General features: G+C 40.7%; 1 protein-coding gene across 1 annotated transcript; it reads left to right on the top strand.

Moving 5' to 3' along the window:
• The first annotated feature begins 13,442 nt into the window (after window positions 1-13,442).
• Window positions 13,443-18,688, top strand: meiob (meiosis specific with OB-fold). The gene is made up of 13 exons (XM_061095532.1): window positions 13,443-13,502; window positions 13,702-13,759; window positions 13,955-14,086; window positions 14,549-14,621; window positions 14,789-14,984; window positions 16,325-16,425; window positions 16,620-16,672; window positions 16,860-16,955; window positions 17,170-17,262; window positions 17,809-17,953; window positions 18,045-18,231; window positions 18,409-18,495; window positions 18,578-18,688. Exons 1-13 carry the CDS (start codon window positions 13,443-13,445, stop codon window positions 18,686-18,688), a joined length of 1,392 nt encoding a protein of 463 aa, XP_060951515.1.
• Window positions 18,689-18,984: the final 296 nt, after the last annotated feature.

Genomic DNA, 18,984 nt, shown 5'->3' on the forward strand with positions numbered 1-18,984 from the left:
GACCCATCGGAGGCAGTGTCCTCTTCCTGTGTACTGCTGGGAGCCAGGCTACAGTTAATTCCCACTTTGGAGCCAGAGATGGGAACAATATCACTTCTCATCCCTCGGGTGGGCCTGACAGAGGACCAGATCGCCTCCCGGAGTCTCATTATTTAATATCAGGGCGCTTTACTCAGAGGCTGCGAGGAGGTCAGAGATTTATGGTCGCTGTTCAATAAGAAGCAAGTCACACGCACGAGGAAACGCCAAGGCAGAGACACACCGGCCCGGGATTTACGGACACTGGTTTCTGCTGCAGAGATGCTGTAAGGAGATACAGAGATAAAGAGACGGATCGGTGCAGATTCACACAGGACACGTGGGTAAAAGGTGATGGAGGAAGAGAGGTAGAGTAAAAGAATGAGATGAGGTTGAGAAGGAATGGGTCCAGTTCCGGCGTTCAATGCTGCGGAGCGAAATAAGATGAAAGGTCCCAAGAAAAACACGAATCGTCGGCCACACACATTTTCCATCGCTCTCTTTCTTTCCTGAAAAAGCTGAGCTATAGAAGGTCGCCAGCTATGAATGCAAACAGATGTGCTTATCGGTCACAATTTAAATCATTGATAAAGAACATGATACAGTATGATCGCACTGACAATAATGTCACAATTACTCCTCATCTGCTGCAAAATATCCCGTCTTTCTGACCATAATGGCCCTGCACTGCAGCTTTGCTTCTTCTGTCATTGAGGTTGGTGCAGACATCAGACTGACATCCTTTGGTTTGAGGGATGAGACAAACCAGAAATTAATTCAAATAAAATGTTTTTGCCATTAACCCAAATTAATAAAAGTCGTGCTCCGTCGATGAGAAAATGCTGGAAAGACAAACATGACCACTGACGTCCTTACTTTTAATCATGTGAAACGACTGCTCTGGTGTTACTGATGTTCCTTGTGGTCAAATAACAGCCATTTAAATCTTCAGTTGGCTCATAAGCACTGTCTAGAATTTTCAAATAAAGGAATATAAAGCACTGATATGTGAACATGTTCCACAATGAAGGTTCTTTTTCATACTTGGAGATGAATAATAGATGTGAAACTCAGGCATCGTCCTGAGGTGAACTTCACTTCTTGGAAACAAACAATGGGCTTTAAGATTGGACTGAAATACCACAACAGTATTAGACCTTTTGATAAAATCCATCATCGGCATGAGCCAGTGTTAGTCCTCATCGGTATTGTGTTGGGTTCATTTTGTAATGATGTCTGAATGTTAAGGGAAGTTTTTTATACCCTATATATAGCGTGCATCTAATGGTCACTTACAGAGCAATATGTACTATCATGCATTGCACTCGTGGCTAAGTGATGAGAAAGTCTGCTTCTAAATTTAGAAATGGTTATTCCACATGTTTTTCTTTTTGCATTAAAGTATTAATACCAAGTTTAGAATAAACATTTAGAATTTATTGTTGTACGTTATAGTCCTGCGACAATGGCGTCATTACCAGCGCAGAGAAAATGCATGATTACGTTAACATTAAGTGCAGAGCTCCTCTGCCTAATGCTGTGTTCATAACACATCAGAATTTTCTTTTTGAAAGCTATGATATTGATCCAATTTAAGGGCACAAATTTTCCAAATTGCCTACAAAAAGCAAACACTGATGTCTCTAGTGAACCAATAAGGTATAGTAATGAAATATATTGCTTTTAAAACAGTCTATAATCAGAATTTACTTCTCACTAGTAAACTATTGAGTATTCATTATAACAATTCAAGATAACACATGTGAAAGTGCTACTGATTAATGTTGTAATCTTAATATATAAAATGTAAGAATTGAACGCCCCCTTTAATACAAACCATCACTATTTTAGTGGCCTTTCGAAATCCATACTGTTCAAAATCTGATCCATACATTCTGTCCAGGCCACCACAACATGCTCCATATGCCATAAGGCTGAGACTCTTCACATTCCCAGAGATCAATAGGCAGCCTGGACAACCGTAATCCCCCCCACCCCCAACACTCCCATGATGCACAGTCAATCGCACCACCCTGATCTGAGGGGCTGACACTAATGCACAGGTAATAGAGCACATCGTAACCAGAACATGAACAGCCGCTGCAGGCAGGATCAATAGGCAGCTAAAGGAACAGGTAATATGATATTGACGGACCCACGATTACAAGGCTGGCGAGCAGATGCATGTGCTTTTATGTCCGTGTGTACGTGTGTGTGTCCGTCGTGTCCCTGCGACCGCCCGTGCATGCATGCGCGCCTGAATTAATATATCTTTTTACAACACAAATGTATCTCTGGCCGACTTGACATGCCTTTACATTCGTAACAGCCACTCTCCCGGCTGCAGCTCGCCTGATCAGTCGGACACACTGGAGTGGTCCCGAGGCCTAAAGGAAATCAATTACACAGTGACCATTTGGTTAATATGAGGACTGCATTTGCACTTATTCCCCATATATTACATCAAACAAGCAGGGAAATTATCTTCTGAAGATGAATTTGCTCTCAACTCACTAATGTGGAGAAATGCCTATATTGCATATGACAATCTGTGATGTGAGCTCTGTTGACAGAACTGAGCCGTAACCAGCTCTTTCAATGAAAATCCTCAGACCTGATTATTCCTACACATAGGTATGTAATCTCAAGGCCAGAGTGAAATACCAGAAGTCCAACTCTGGTGGTCCGGAGTGTAACGTCAGTGACAGTGGAGGGGAAAACGACTGCGAGGTCAAAATAAATGTCCCAAATCAGGCGAGCTTGAGTCTTCTAATCCAAATATAACAGACATCTGTGTAGCTTCAATAAAACAGACCCGTTTTAAAGGCAGACAGAGACGGTGAGCCGGCACGGAGGTCAGTATCAAGTGACCGAACACAGCCAGAGGGTGAAGGAGACACACACAGGAGGTAAAATTGTTGTATTTAAGCTCCTAAAGCCCAAAGAGCCAGCGCCCGAATGCAAGTCTGCAGCCTTCACAGACTTAATCATGGGCTGAGGCTGATAGAGTGAAACACGGGTCAAATCCAGGGGAGGAGATATAAAATAAAAGACAGTGAAGTTGTCCTGATGGAGCCATTAGGATTCCCTCCGTGCTGTAGGTCTGAACTAACCTGTCATCCCCAGTTCTGGCATTTGATCCATGGACAGACATGTCTCTGCATACAGAGCTGAAGGTTAGGGCCAGGTCTGCCCACCCATGAAGCACCAGCACCTACTCTCACTGCCAACTGCTCCGCTCGAGTCTTCATCTGCTCCGTCTGTCTCTTAATCAAGCCTTGATTGACTTTTCACATTTACATAAATAGACAAGAGGCAGTACGCTCATCAAGACGGGGTGAACGCCAAGGTGGTCTCGGTGGGGTTTGACCCCCGTGAGGGGTGAAATGTCAGGGTGAGGCTGCCGCTAAGTGTCAGAGACAACTATGTCAAATAAAATAAGTTCAAAATTCAGTCCAGGAGGACGTGACATTATACGACAGGAACAAAAAGTAGCTATGTCACCCATACTATGTTGAGTGTCAGCTTTAATAAATAATAATCTGATATTTGCCTTTTTAATTAGAGTTTTCAAGGTATGATAAGACAAAGTATTACAAAGAATGAAAAATCTTCATTTAATTCTGCTAACTACTGTAGCTTGTCTTATACAAGTTTGGGCTATTTTTGTAAATAGGGCAATCACTCAAATTGTCCTCATGCATTTTTCTTTTTAATTAAAACAATTGTAGAAATTCTGTTGAGCAGAGATGAGACATTTACACACACACTGAAGTAGAAACATTTGTGTGTGTGTAAGTTGACTGCTGCAATTCATTTAATAAAAAGAACAATCCTAGGGATGACCATGGGAGAGTTTTTCCTGTTTAGTTGTGCCATTTTAAAATAATACTCAATATTATGTGTATATGTTTTAGCCTCATAGAGCTATGTTTTCCAACTTGTTAGGCTTTTGTATAATATAAATAATTTACATTGAAGGTGCACAGTAACTTTTGCTTTTATTGTAGCCTAAGTGTGTATGAAAAGTGTGTGCATGTATATTTTTCATATTGTCATTGACTTCAAACTTTTACTTTAATAAAAGTGAACTTTCATTAATTCAGCAATGCACCATCATTTATGCAAGGAAGAAAACTGCAAACATGTAAACAGGAAATTGAAAGATTCAAAAAGTTCAAACCATGCAGTTTTTACAATGGAAAATATTAATGAAATGTGTGAAAAAAATATATAATTCTCTTAAAACCCTTTTATTTTACCTGTTACCTTTTTTAGTCCTGTACAGGAAATATGTTGTATAAAATCAATCACTTGTTTTAAGTATTTAACTTGATCAGTGGTAACTCAGTTGCTTGCCCTCAGTCTAATTTCTTGTCTCCACTGCTACATTCTTAAATCGCTCAATCTGTCTGCTCTCCTCTCCCTCTTAGCGGCTTCTTCTGTTAAATCCAGATACTCAGTATTTCCATTTATTCACTTACTTAGCCGAGCGTGACATATTCTTGCTTCCCCTTTGATCGAGACTCTTATTAACTTCTTTTGTCAAACTGCTGTTGACATCCTATTAACCCTGGCAGAGCCACCCACACACTGACTCTCCATACATCTCCCTCCTCTATACCACAGCATCGAGCCCCAGGAGCCTGACTGGTTATTACTTGGGGAACACGGCCCTTCCCAGTCCCATTCATCCCTCCCAGTCTCTGCTGGTCTGGACCGGTTGCCGAGGCTCCACTAATGTGCTTCAGTACATGATGGCCCTGGCTGGGATGGGGCCATAATTCATTCCATTCCTTTTTATTAAACCCGTAGCCACACTGTTATTAGTGCTCGGTGTGTGGAGCTGCTCTGTAAAAGCATGATGTCTTCCATATGTGATGTTACAACCATCCTAAGGAGAGATGACTGGGAGACACAGATGAGACGGAGCATTTTCCCTCTGTAATGGCAGTTGGGTTTAGAGTGGCAGGGCTCGCTCGTATGCAGGCCTCTAATGTTTCAGTGCAGAACAGAGATGCAGGACGTATTATGGTCATTTATGTTTGACCAACTTTGATCTTTTTCTGTTCTACAAAAATACTTTAATTTTTCATGGCATTAATCTTCACAACCTCTGGAGAAATGTACAAATATTTATTTATTATTTACAACTTTTCTACTTCAGTAAAAGAAAGAAGGTACTTGCTTTTAAATATACTAAAACCCATTACCTAATGCAACGTTCCACTACGTCCTTAACTGTGTGTACCATATATTTAGTTTAATACAAGAATAATACAGACAGGCAAAGCTTTAAAAAATGTAGTGGTAAAAGTACTTATTTGCTGATATATATATTGGAGTAAAAGTTGATAGAACTTAAATAAATCTACCTTAGTACAGAAACATGAAAATGTACTTGCATACCTCCACTGCAGAAATAAATCAAACTTGCAGTAAAAAACGTTTTTAGTTATCATTTTAATGGTCTGCATAAATATAAATAAAAATACTGAATAAAGCCAATACACTTGGTTTTTTCCTTGCAAAAAAATAAATCTCAACTTTTTAAGTCACTTAACATTTTATATTCAATTTGTCCAATTCGCAAAAAACCAAAGGGATGAATCAACAAGTTGGTTTTATGGGAGATCATGAGGGAAGCTTGCTAACCGGCTTCTGACTGCAGCTTCATTATCAGAGTTATGGAAAAGTTCTTAGTGAAAAAATCTATTTCTCAAACCCACTATTCATTTCATATTTCATTCTTAGTGCATCATCGAGGGTCACTCAACACTGGAGTGACTTATCTCAAGAAATATGAATGGGATCATGTACAGACAATGATAGTCTGCTAGATTAATGAGCTTTCAGACAGAGAAACTTAATGACTCTTTAAAATCCAACACAAACAGCAGAGATGACTTGTTAATGGCCTGAATAACTTTGAGATCACGAGAAATGGAACAACGGCTCTGGTTAGTCTCAGCATATTAAATCCTTTAACCAACAGATCATAACTGTGATAGGTGAAAAGGAAAGAGACACCTTAAACTGCACAGGGAACATAAACCCGATCATATTTTGTTACTGATTTTCTTGGACCTTAACTTCCAATGTTCATTTGACTTTTCCATCCATTAGCTAAACTGTTTATTCATCACACAAAGGGGCTGGAGCCAATCCCAGCTGACATAAGGGGAGGGGCGGGATACACCCTGGACATAAACAACTATTTATGAACACATTCAGCCTTCATGGACTTGGATGTCACCGACTTTGTTTACATGAACAGCAATATTTCGATATTAACCCTATTAGGACACTGCTATGTAAACAGAATTTTCTGAGGTCAATCCGAGAACAAGCAATAATCAAATTAAGACGTGGAGTATTACAACCTTAGTCACCTAATGCAGACACATGCTTTTGCATCATCGACATACAACAGTTACTAACTGCTTGACAACACAGGTCCTGATTTACACTTTAAACTGAAAAGAAAAATAACAAAACAGGATTGAAAAGACTTTAAAAGGATAGCAGCATCGTGCATTGAACTATTGCAGGTGGTTTTAAAACGGTGGCAGGAGGGTTGGTCGTATGACGTGAAGTTGACACAAGTCACTATCGCACTATGCTCTCTAACGGGAATATTAATGGAATAGGCCAACAGCAAATCATGTAAACATCAGAGAAACATCATATCTTAAATCAGGCTGAGGTCAACGATCAGATTCGTAAAACAAAGGAGGATCCAGATGGCGATGCGCACGAGGTCTGGATCAAACAAAGTCTAACGTTCGCGGGTAAAGGTACAAGAGGTGGAATCAGGAGCACGGCGAGGTCAAATGAAATTGGAGAGAAAACCTCAGGAGGAAAATGGTGAATTCTCAGTGATGGAGTAAGAAGATCCATTGGAAAGACAAGAGAGTGAAGATGACACAGGTGAGAGGAATGTTATCAGGTGCACGTGGTCAAGAGGATGGTGAGTCACTGACAGTGTGACTCAGGTGGGACAGGATGTGAGGGTCTAAATAAAACAGGAAATGAGGGTTAACTAAAGGTAACTTAACAGAGTCGGATTTGAGCCCATTTCATGTATAGGTATTAGAGAAAGAGGGAGGTTGGGAGGGAAAGTGCACAAACCACGTGTGATTTATTGATTGCATTATTATTGTAAACTTAATTTAAAAAAGTTCTTGAACTGGAGCAGAATTGTGATACCAATAATCAATAATGATCATTGGTCTTGATGTAAAAAGTATGTCCACCTCTATCTAATTCACCGATGGAACTTTCCCAAATTTCTATATTCTTTTATGAACAACAGAGAGAATTTGTGTCCATATGTCGAAGCCGCACACAGATGATGTTTTATACAGAAAATCCGTCCCACACGCCATAAAACCAGCACCTTAACAAAGCGACGCTGAAATAATTTAACAATCAACCTATAAATGTCCTTATTGTCACAAAGCGTGAAACAGTGTCGTGCTTTGTGAGATTTTTAAGGGGCCGACGCTGCAGAATATAGTGATTTCATTGTTCGATGAAGCACATGTGGCAAAGAAATGAAAGCTTCTGTTGCATATATCACTCGGCAATAATTGGAAAAACGTGTTTCTCTCCTCATTTGAGGAAAAAGAAAAAGTTTTGAAGGATTTTTTTTTAACGTTGCACTTGAGGTCAAATCTGGAGCGAGATCTTTTTTGTCAGGGCTTGTCAGAGGGGAACTACCTTAACAGTGGATGTTGTGAGGATGGTTGTGATAGAGCGGGACAGCAGGACAGACTTTGATGTGGCTGAAATACAGCTCCAGGTCTTTCCACAGTTAAAGTGATGAATGGATGAAAATGTCTCTGGGTAACATTAAATTGACAGTGGCTGTATATCAGGAGGGATTTGGGGCCTAGTGGATAAAAAGTTTGAACTGAGGGACGCACGGTGAATCGATAGTAAAAAACACATTTATATACACACACGCACATACTCCGACTTAAACACACAGTTTGGATGACTGAACAGACACACACTGCAAATCATACATCTTTTACATAGAATATTAAATTCAGGACGAGCACATGTAACAGCAAATCATGTAAACATCATGAAAACATAATTTCTTAATCAGACTGAGGTGCTCACATCGTTGTAAAAAACTGGCTCACTGGTCCAGACTGAAATAGTTCAAACAACTATTGGATGATACCATGTCATCTGGTGCATACATTCATCTTCCCCTCGGTAATCCCTTGATTGTTGATCTTGTGCCATCATCGAGTTGAGTTTGTCCCATGTTTCGGTTTATCAAATACCTAAAAAATGTCACCCATACCAGCATTAGCTGCACTTTGTCTTCAATACTATTTAGTTAATATTTAGTACATTTATTAAAGAAGGTTCGAGAAGTAGTTACAAGCAAATGAGATGACTAAAAGAGGGAATAGGATTAGTGGATGTTGTTTAAATTAAAAGAATCAAAAGAGGACTCTAGAGAAATAAAGATACTATTATGCAACTATATTTTATACAAAATGCCAACAAAACTTAGACACTTCCTAAAAACAAAAACAGCAACAAAAGAATCACCAAGCCTACCGACAATGTTCTTTTCTTGAAAAAAATTTTGAAAAGATTTTGAGTAAATATTAATATTGACATGATTCATTATACAGCCCTTTGTCTTTTTAAATATGTTTCCATGTAAACAAAATTGAAGTTTTATGGACTTAATAATGTATTATAGCAAAAATGTACCGTGGTATAATACATATTTTGCACATATTTTAACGTACTTTTTATGTATATTTATATTTCTTCTTTTAGTCATATTCTTGGTTGGGAGAAACTGTAGCAAAACCCAATTTCCCCAGGATATCAATAAAGTTTTTCTGATTCGGATTAAATACCTATTAATTTATATATTATCATTGCATTGCCACTTCACAACCTGACCTACAATGATGGCACCAAACAGTAATTTCTCAAACTATGAGCCATCCTCTGCTGATTCTCCTCCACTAATCTGGATGAAAGTCAGACCTGAGCGAGCCAGACAGCAGTGAGAAGGAGAACATGTGTAGGTGGAGGTATCTGTTTGTGAAATGAAAGCAGCAACTATACCTCAGGTGAATCAAAACAGTAGCTCCTTTTTATTCTGTAACATCCAGTAACAGTGTGAACATGTTCGCTGCAGACACACTGCAACTGAAAAGAGCTTTTTTGTCATTTCACCCATGTCATTCTAACTTTCCTCTCATTTTGAGTTTTAAATTTCATGAAATGTGATGTTTCCTCTGCAAAAGTCAGTTATTAGAACATCAAACCGGCTGTCGTAGCCATTACATGACCACGGCGACAACGTTCCTCCCATTACCTCAACATGGTGGCATAATGACGGGAGCTGACATCATGCATGCCTCATCCGTGCTGCTTTTCAACAGCACGTTATTAACTTCTCTCAAGGTTTCCTCTGCAGCCGTGTAACCCCCGTCTCCTCTGGACATGACGACAAAGTGACTCTGGGCTCTGCATTGTTACAGCAGAGCTGTGAGCGGCAGCAGCGGTGGCGTTGCAGCAGCAACAGCCCAGCCAGTCACACAGGTGGCAGGGAAATTACAGAGTACGCATACTTGTAGTTTGGACGTCTTCCATTTCTGGGAGCCAATAAAGACTGCACAGGCAGCTGCCAGCGACTGCGAAAGCTATACTTGGATGTAGCAGCTCGGGCCGTGCCAAGATATTGCTCACTTTGCACGGTCATACAGTACAATGTGTTTTAATGGTCTGATTCAATGAAATAATGATGATAGGTACTACAAGATCCTCGTAGAATTTCCCTGTTTGGAACTAGTGCAGATTATTTCACTTTCAACAATACCATCATTGTGTTTTGATGCGTGCGCTCATATGCGTGCATGCTTGCTTGTGCCTTGGTTTACCGACCTAAACGCTACAACTTGTCTACCCACTTCCTGTGCAGCAAATTACAACACTGTAAACCCACACTGTGCACTGGTAGTTTAGGAGCATTACATGCCGATATGGTTTCTTAGACTTCCTAAATAAAAAATGGTCCTTTTAGATCAAACTATGAGTTTGTGCTGCTCTGCCGTTGGACGAAGAACACAGAGAACTATGAGGAAATATGTATCCGTCACATCCTTTTGATTCCTCCGGCTCTAATAGGAGTTGTCTTGGTGTGTTTGGGTTGCTTTTGTGTTGCCATGCCTCTCCGCAGTTACCGGTGTCTTTACTTCCTCTTCTCCTCTCAGGTTTTAAACAGGGGGAGCAGCTTAACCACAAAACGCCCATCTGGTGCCATCATGGAGGTCCAGTGGACAGCTGCTGAATTAAAACAGTGCTGGAGGAAGCATTTGTGTGGGACCAGTATTTTTAATACAGATTTTTAGATTTGTATTTGAGAATCTGCTAATGCTTTTACACATTTATTTAAACATTCACAGATCTATTCACCTACTTACATATTAGAACACATTCATGAATCTCAATGTATTTGCACATCTCAGCACACGTTATTATTTTACACATGTGTAAATCTTATCACACTCAACCCCATTAAGATACAGACACACATCTCTCCACACACCTACACAAATGGTTTTGCTACAATATTGGCCCCATATAGTTGCCTTTGAGACAATGAATACAGTAACTGTACACACACCTAACTGTATGGACTCATGCATGGCCACATATTGATGAAATAACACACAGAGCAACACTCTGACACACTGACACACAAACACACACACACACAGTTGTGTCTCCATGACTTCAGAGGACATTACTTCGACTTACCGAAGACTTACTTTAACCTTAACCATTGTTTCTACTTGCCTACCCCAAACCTTAACCTTAACCTTAACACAAACCTACCCTAAACATTAACCAAACATGACCCTAACCTTAACTTTAGCCTAACCTTAATCTACATTTAACCTTTACTTAACTTAAAACATGTCACAGCCTGTAAACAGATTTAGGTCCCCACAACATGGTACTACCCGGACTAAACACACACACACACAGTGAAATGATAGATTAAATGATAGATTATTACTGGGGGAGTGGTCAGACGGCTTCAGACCCTCCAGGGAGCTGACCTGAGGCAGAGGGGCCATCCAATCATGGCACATTCCTGCAGCGTGTGTGCCCTGTAGGTACTTCCATATTTTGTCGGTGAATAAAGTCCAGCCAGCAGAAGCGACGAGTCGGACCTTAGGTGACGGGTCATGAAGTTAAAATCACTTCAGAGGAGCAGGCTGAACATTGGCTCGAAGTATGATTGATGACAGATTAACACAGACTATGGATTCATGCTGAATAAATCATTGAACCCAAAGTAAATTTCACTTGATTTATCTGATGGTGTTTTACTGTGCCGCTGTGATTGATGGACTCACAAACTGCGGTGTGAAAAACATAATGAAATTAGAATTTGAAATTTCATTTCATTTGAATAAGCAGCCGCGGCTGCGAATAGCAAATCGATTCTTTCCTGCGTAGGTAAATGTTCAGTGTTTAATCAGTCCGGTTCCACATTATACAACATTACACATAGTCCATCAATACTCTCATGGAACATTACACATGCGGCTGTCGGCTGAGAGATAATCTCCGTGTTGACTTTGTGTTATTATGTTGTAAAATTCCTGCTACTACATTGTTTTATCGGAGATTAGAAACCACAGAGTCGCGTCAGCAGACATATTACTGCCAGAAAATCAACATCAGTCACGGGGAAGAGTTATCCGATCCAAACACCCCGACCATGAGGATTAGTCACCGCGGAAGAGGAACGAGGCCGCGTGGGGGTTTACTGCTACACCTTTTCACCCCCCCACTCAAGTCTTTGAGACAGTATCACGTGTCAAATCCAGCTTTGTGCAATCAAAACCAAACCAGGAAACTGTCAGAGTAATCTGAGCAAACCTGTCTGAGAGCAGATCCCCTGCTGTGGGTGACGACTGGGAAAGATTATCAAGCCTGAGATGCAGGGATAGGTTTCACAGTGGAGAAATGACCCGTGTGGTGTAAAAATACAGTATGTTGTGTATGAGTGTGTCAGTGCGTGTGTATTACTGAGTGTGTATTGTGCAGTCCCATTCTGCTTATATAGAGGTCTCAAGGGAAAACGTTTAGAGACCACTGCTGAGTTATCCGTTTCTCTGGTTTGACTATGCATTTAGCCTATAATGCACGTTTTGGTTATATTCTCTACTACTATCTCAAATTCCAAAGTAACCAGATGCTGGAATTTAATGTGTGCTGCACGTTTTTTTTCCTGGAGCTGTAGATTTTTACTTTGGCAAAATAAATTGTAGACTTTGCTGGTTTCATCCTTGGGAACATTACGTCAGCTCTACCAGCACAACAGGTAAATAGACACGAGTCTCTGTTCATACAGATGTGTGTAAGATACAACACAATACGATTTTGAGACCATTCCAACGAGTAAAATCCAAATATTTTAGAATATGAAGAGTTGGGCTGTGAATAATTACACACACAGTTTTAATACAAAGAATCAGAATCAGAATCAGAATTCTTTTATTTGCCAAGTATATTTGCACATACAGGAATTTGCCTTGGTGTCATTGGTGCACTGAACATAAAACAACAATATAAAAACAACAATATATAACAAAATAGAATAAAATAGAATACAAATATATACAGTAACAGAGTTATGGGCACTTGCGGTGCTAAGGTGCAGAGATTAGTGATAGTGCCAATAATATATAAATTATAAATTATGTGCAAGGCGGTGGGGGGGGGCAGAGTCAGTGTGATGCAGAGGAATATTAACAAAAACAAGAACATTTGATTAAATTAATTAATTAGTTAGTTAAATAGCTGCTTAAGTATAGGATTTTAGAAAGAAATAAAATGTGTACAGGTATCTGAATGATTTTTGAACTGCTTTTTTTGTTAGAAGTTTATTTGTTGTTATTTGTGCACCCGTTCATGACTTAGTTGTGAGAATTCAGACTGCATTTGAAGGCAACACCGGAGTCTCGCAGATGTCATCGCGAGAAAACAGCTCTGCCAAGAGGAACACTTCATTAACAAACCCAGGTAAATAAATAATACATAAACATACTTGAAACTGTAAAGTAAAGAGTTATAACATGTATAAGAGCATCACTTCATTGTGTCAATAATACGTTTTATAACACTAAACTAGTACCGTTAGCTTTGTTCTTCTTCTAGCTAATGTTAGCTAACAAGCTAACAGTTGGTTGTTCGTTCTGAGCTAATGTCTGATGTTTAAGCTAGGTTTGGAAAAAAGGAAATGTTTAAATGGTTTTATTAACATGTTAACTCTTGTTAAAATAATTGCATTTGTTTTATTTAATGCAGAATCTGTAAATGTGACCCAAACTGAACAGGTACCATCTGTTAAAAGAACCAAAATGGCTGCTTATCAGAGCAACATCGCCATCTCTGAGCTTCATCCCAACTTCTCTCATCCGGTGAGTTGTGGTGACTTGATATCTGATCAGCAACAGCCATTAAATTAAAACCAGTCTTTAATGGGCCTTTCAATAATTATTGATCTACGTTGGTGGATCTGCTCTTCTGACTTTGTTCTGTAACTTGTGTTGAACCATTTAAAATAAACACATCTGTTCTCACTGTCATCATCACCCTATTATTTTTTATCTTCACCAGAAAGTGTCAGGCATGATCATCTGGAAAACCGACGTGAAAAGCTTCCCTGACAGGAAAAGTTGGTGTCTGTTAAATCAGTGCACCTCAGATCTTCTTATTCCTCTTTAACACCCCTGCACCTTGGTGTCCTGAACACCAGCCCCCTCTTCTGGGCGGTTAAATACCACACGATACAGCTCTGCCAGCTTTTCTCTTTTCCTTTTTTTTATCAATTGAATGCAACGCTCACTGAACCTGTGTGTCTGGATTCCAGATGTTGGTGCGGACAGATTCACTTTTGGCTTCACTATCAAGGACTCGCCTGAGTTTTTCATTAATGTGGCAGCCTGGGGGAGCGATGGCTACATCAACGGCCTCTCCAACAGCTTCAGCATTGGAGACTGTGGTGAGGAAGTTACTGTGAAAGCACTCGTAAGCTTTGAAGACACTTGAGATTCTGGAAAAATATTAATTGTTGTTATTTAGTCATTCACAGTAGAGGCCTTAGATGTGTTTAGATTCATATATAGCTTCCAGTTTAATGAAAAAGAACAAAAGGAATCATGTTCATCTTTGACCACTTTTCTTGTTTACTTTAAAACCTATTGATTTTGAGTATTAAATATTAGTCAATTAAGCCCAGATAATAATATCTGTGGATTTTTGAATTATTGATAAGACAAAAATGATGAAAAAATTTACATTTTATGAGGTGTTTCTTTATTTGCAATGAAAATCAAGCTACTCAACAACAATATAGTAACATTATTGTTTTTTTCTTAAGTTAAATACTTTCAAGTATAAATTTAGCAACATTTTACACATTGAAATGTCTTAACACAAAATTGTTTCTTATTATTCTTTCAAGTCATCGTTGAAAATCCGTTGGTCGCCAACAAAGACCCAGAGAAAGATGAGCGATTCTCTCCCACAACGCCAAGGTAATTAAAAACCTCCCTCGTCATCATGTTCATACTGTGGTGCTGGAGGGAAGCTGGAAGGAAACAAGGCTACCAGGATGCAATCCCGTTTAAAATATGATGTAACCGTCTGTAATGTCTGATGATTGTGTCAAAGGACTTGTTCAGAAGTCTGTGTCTGTCCCCAGTCTCTACAGGCTCCTGCTGACGGAGGCTCACTCCCAGGTGTCCCTGTGTGCCGACATGGACACCATCGACAGACTGCTGCCACTCATCCACCTGCCAGCGAAGGACTCCAGAGACTTTTACACACTGGGAGACATAGTGGCCAACGGGCAGCAGCTGGATGGCACAGTGGTCAATATACTGGCTGCAGTGAGATCGGTAAGGGCATCGTTAAGCTGCATACCTTCAGTATAAATAGGACTTAAGGAGATGTGCATATTTAAGCTGTTTTCAGACATGCACTTAACTCAAGGGATGTTCCTGTAAAATATCTGAAGCAGGAACATGTCCGCAGATTTCACTGCGAGTGAGTCGGCTCGCTGTGAAACTTTTAATATGCGACAGACACAAATCTGGAAGAACACTAATACCTCAGGATAAAAATGATGCTGATGGTGCCCTACCCGTAGAAGACCCTGATGAAGATGTCAATGGCAATCTCCTGTTGCATTCCTCATATATGAATTGGGTCCAGACATTTTCCAGCGTTCATGTCTGAAAACGGCTTTAGTTTTCATCGATCTGCCTCCACAGTTCCCTACACTTCCCCACGTTTCCCAAAAGGCTTTTCTATGTTACATTGAAAGAGTGGAGCAATCGTGATGTTAACCGATGTGTTTTTTCCACTGCAGTAAAAAGGATCTTACAGGATAGTTCAACACTTTAAGAAATGCGGTTATTTGCCTGATTACCAGAAGTGAAATGAAAACATTATTACTTCTTTAGGGTGAATGTTTCCTTTAAACCAAATAAGCTGAGGGTTGTCAGTTTGAATCCTGCACGAAGAATTTTAAAGAGAACTGTGGTCACAGTGTGAACTCAAAATAAGTCCTCGTTGACTCGATCACGGCCATTACATTTTTGGGACGTGATTAATTATTGCAATGTGTTCAGTGTTTTCCAGAAAATATGCAGAATATTGACAACCTCCTTATTAAACTCAAATATCACAACGTTTTAGTAATGTTCACTTCGACAGGAATGAACCGGGATGTATTTTCCAACTTTTCTAACACACTGATTGCATTAGATAGCGGTTTCTCAGCTGTCTTTCTCTCCACACTCAGTTCAACTATGGTGGAAAATCGGCTGTAAAAGTTTCCTGAGCTGAAAAACAACATTAAAAAGGGGGGAAGGGTTCCAATGTAACATTTTGAAAGTCGGTCATGGAAAAGTCATGGAAGTTGCCACTGAAGTCGCGGTGGGAAGCCTTGATACAGGATGTTTTTTGCCCGTGAGCACATATGCAGAGCAAATGTTAAAAATCAAACACGTCAGACGTTTCTAAATTTGCTGAATTGATATCTTGTGAATTCCCTTATAGACGACATTGGGTGTGTTTGGTCTGTGTGGTAACGTGAGGGTATGCGTGTTGTTTGCCTGGAACATACCGACTCACCATAAAGCCCTTGAAGATGTGTCTGTAAGTTCAGAGAGAGGTTAGATCTTTCATGAAAAGGCGATGCTGCGATATGACATGATTGTGTTTACTTCTTCAGACTGGGGAGCCAAGGCTGTTCACCACTTCAGATGGACGCAAAGGCCAGAGGCTGGAAGTGAAGCTCTTCGACGACTCCGTCTCATCCTTCCCCGTCGTCTGGTGCGTCACCGCAGTTTAGTCGATTGGAAAATGAATAAATATTTATTGCTTTCGTTGCTTATGTGCCATATTCCATCTTACTGGCGACTCGGATCGCCACCGTGCTATGAACGGCCTGAATCTGAGCTGCATGTGTGTTTGATTTTCACTGTGCCCTCCCCTGAGTGACTGCCTGACCTCTGCTTCACTCACAGCTGGGACAGAGAAGCCATTCAGTTTGCGCAAACCTGGATACCCAAGGAGACGGGTAGGTTAGCGGCTGCCGCTCCCTCTCAGCCACACACGGAATCTGTATTGAGCTGTTTTTGCAGCCTGTCATGTCGCATTAGCACACGGCACTGACGAGAGACATGGGAGTGGATATTTGAGATGTGATTTTCTGTTTGTGTTTGAGGTAACTTACTGTTGTTTTAACTTTGACTCTTCATTCGAAGTTCTCTTCATCGCCGACGCAAAGATCAGCTTTGACAGCTTCCGCAGTGGCATGACAGCGAGCGTCAACTCGAAAACCATTATCACCGTGAACCCCGGTAAGGTATTACACCAATATATCCAAAAACGAGGGATCCGATACGACTGTTTATTGTGCAATTAATCAAATACAAAAGTCAAATACTGCAGTGTGAATCAAACCACCGGGATGTGGTTGTGCAGTGTAGGAAAAAGAATATCCTCTTCCCGCTGCGCGAGAAGAATATTCTCAGTGAGGAATATGTGTCACGGTCAATCATCATTTGCTCCCAGACACCAGGGAGGCCAGCCTGCTGTTCAGCTACGCCAAGCAAGTGTCGGAGTCTGGAGCTCTGGATCAAGATGAGAAGCCAGAGGACGTTCCTGGTGGGTTACTCTCAAGTTCTGAGACCAGTGTGTGGCTGAAATCCAGTTTCTTTTACTGTGTAATTCTCCGATTGTCTGCAGCTCCTGTGAAACGACCAAAACAAACAATCCACTGATTGATCATGACTAGTACTGGCTGTGTGGCCTGTGTAGTTTATTCCTCTGGGCCATGGGCCTACACACTAATCTAAAAACTCTTACAAACCCAATATGGAGCCACACTTTCACAGCCACTTACATGTTTCTTCTCGAAAAAGAACCCAAGTAGTTTCAGCTCTTAACCCTAACCCTGTCCACCCATCAATTTTAGTTAATTCATAAGCTTTTCGAAAATGTTACTTTATATTTGTCAGCCTTTATTTTCAAGATTTATCTTCTATCGGTCCAAATAGGACTCAACGCTACACAACACGTTAACATTTTTAAAACCGTAGGGAACACATTAAATTAACAGAAGACAAAGTCACGACTGCAGTCTTTGTTCCTGCCTTAGTTATAAAGAAAGTGTCAGCAGACATGGACGTGTTTCTGCTTTTGTCTCTCCAGTGGATTCCATCGTCGACGTGTACACCGTGACCCAGCTGAAGCAGAAGGCCCACGAGAGTGCTGATATTTTCTTTGGAATCACGTACAGCTTCATCTCCAAACTCGACCTCGACTCCTCTGTTTCCAAAGTCATCAAGACACGGTGGTGAGAGTGTGGATGCTTTATCGAGAATAACGATCTTTTCCCGCTCTGGTCCATGAACAAATCCCTCCATTAGTTTTGTCTCCTGTCTCAGCTCCAGGTGTAAGTTCCAGGTGACTGAGGATGCACAGAGTTGTACCAACCAGCTGTGCACTGGGGCGGATCAGGGGCTGTCAGCCACCACTGGATTTGACCTGCTGGTGGACTTCACAGATCACACCGGCACCCTGCACGCCTGCACCCTCAGAGGACCAGTGGCAGAGAAGACACTTGGCTGCACAGTTAGTACCAATTGACAGAAGGATTGTTATTCAGCATCAGCTCTTAATGTAGTAGCCCCTGTGTTCAGGGATAAAACTTATGAGAAGGAAGATGCATCCTGATACTAAATTGATTTATTTCAAATCCTTGAAAGCGTCTGCATCTGTACTTCATCGTCTCCGTTTCATGTGTTGCAGACAAAAGAGTTCACCAGTCTGACCGACGATGAGCGAACGGCAAAGAAGTGGAAACTTCTTTTGGAGAGATGCAAAGTATACGTGAAGGTACGGTAGCTTCTGATCCTCTGCCGCGCCACGTCAGAGCTCAAAGCAAATCACGTGCTCAAATCCCCTCACTGTGTTATAGGTCCTGCCTTCCACTAAGACGAGGAGCGGGATCAGGGGAGAGGTGGTCGCCTGCTCCCTGTCCGACCCCGGGGAGGTGAAACAGCACATGTCTGCCCTGTTGAGCCTCTGACCAACACACACACACACACACACACACACACACACACACCACTAGCCGAGCAGGAACACGTTATATTATCATAGTTGTCTGTTTTACCTGCTGTTAGCTGCTGTTCTGATGAAGATGTTAACAAGGGAATTAGTCATCTGTATTTTGTGGATAGAGGCATCTTGTGCATTATTTATTTAACCAATTTAATTTATACATTTAAGAATGTTCTGTTGGTTTAACTTAATTTTGTTAAATAAATGAACCTATTCATTTATATTTATTTCATTTATTTATAGAATGTATATTTATTTAAA

The sequence above is a fragment of the Limanda limanda genome, chromosome 21 (genome assembly GCF_963576545.1).
Source record: "Limanda limanda chromosome 21, fLimLim1.1, whole genome shotgun sequence".
Classification (NCBI taxonomy): Eukaryota; Metazoa; Chordata; class Actinopteri; order Pleuronectiformes; family Pleuronectidae; genus Limanda; species Limanda limanda.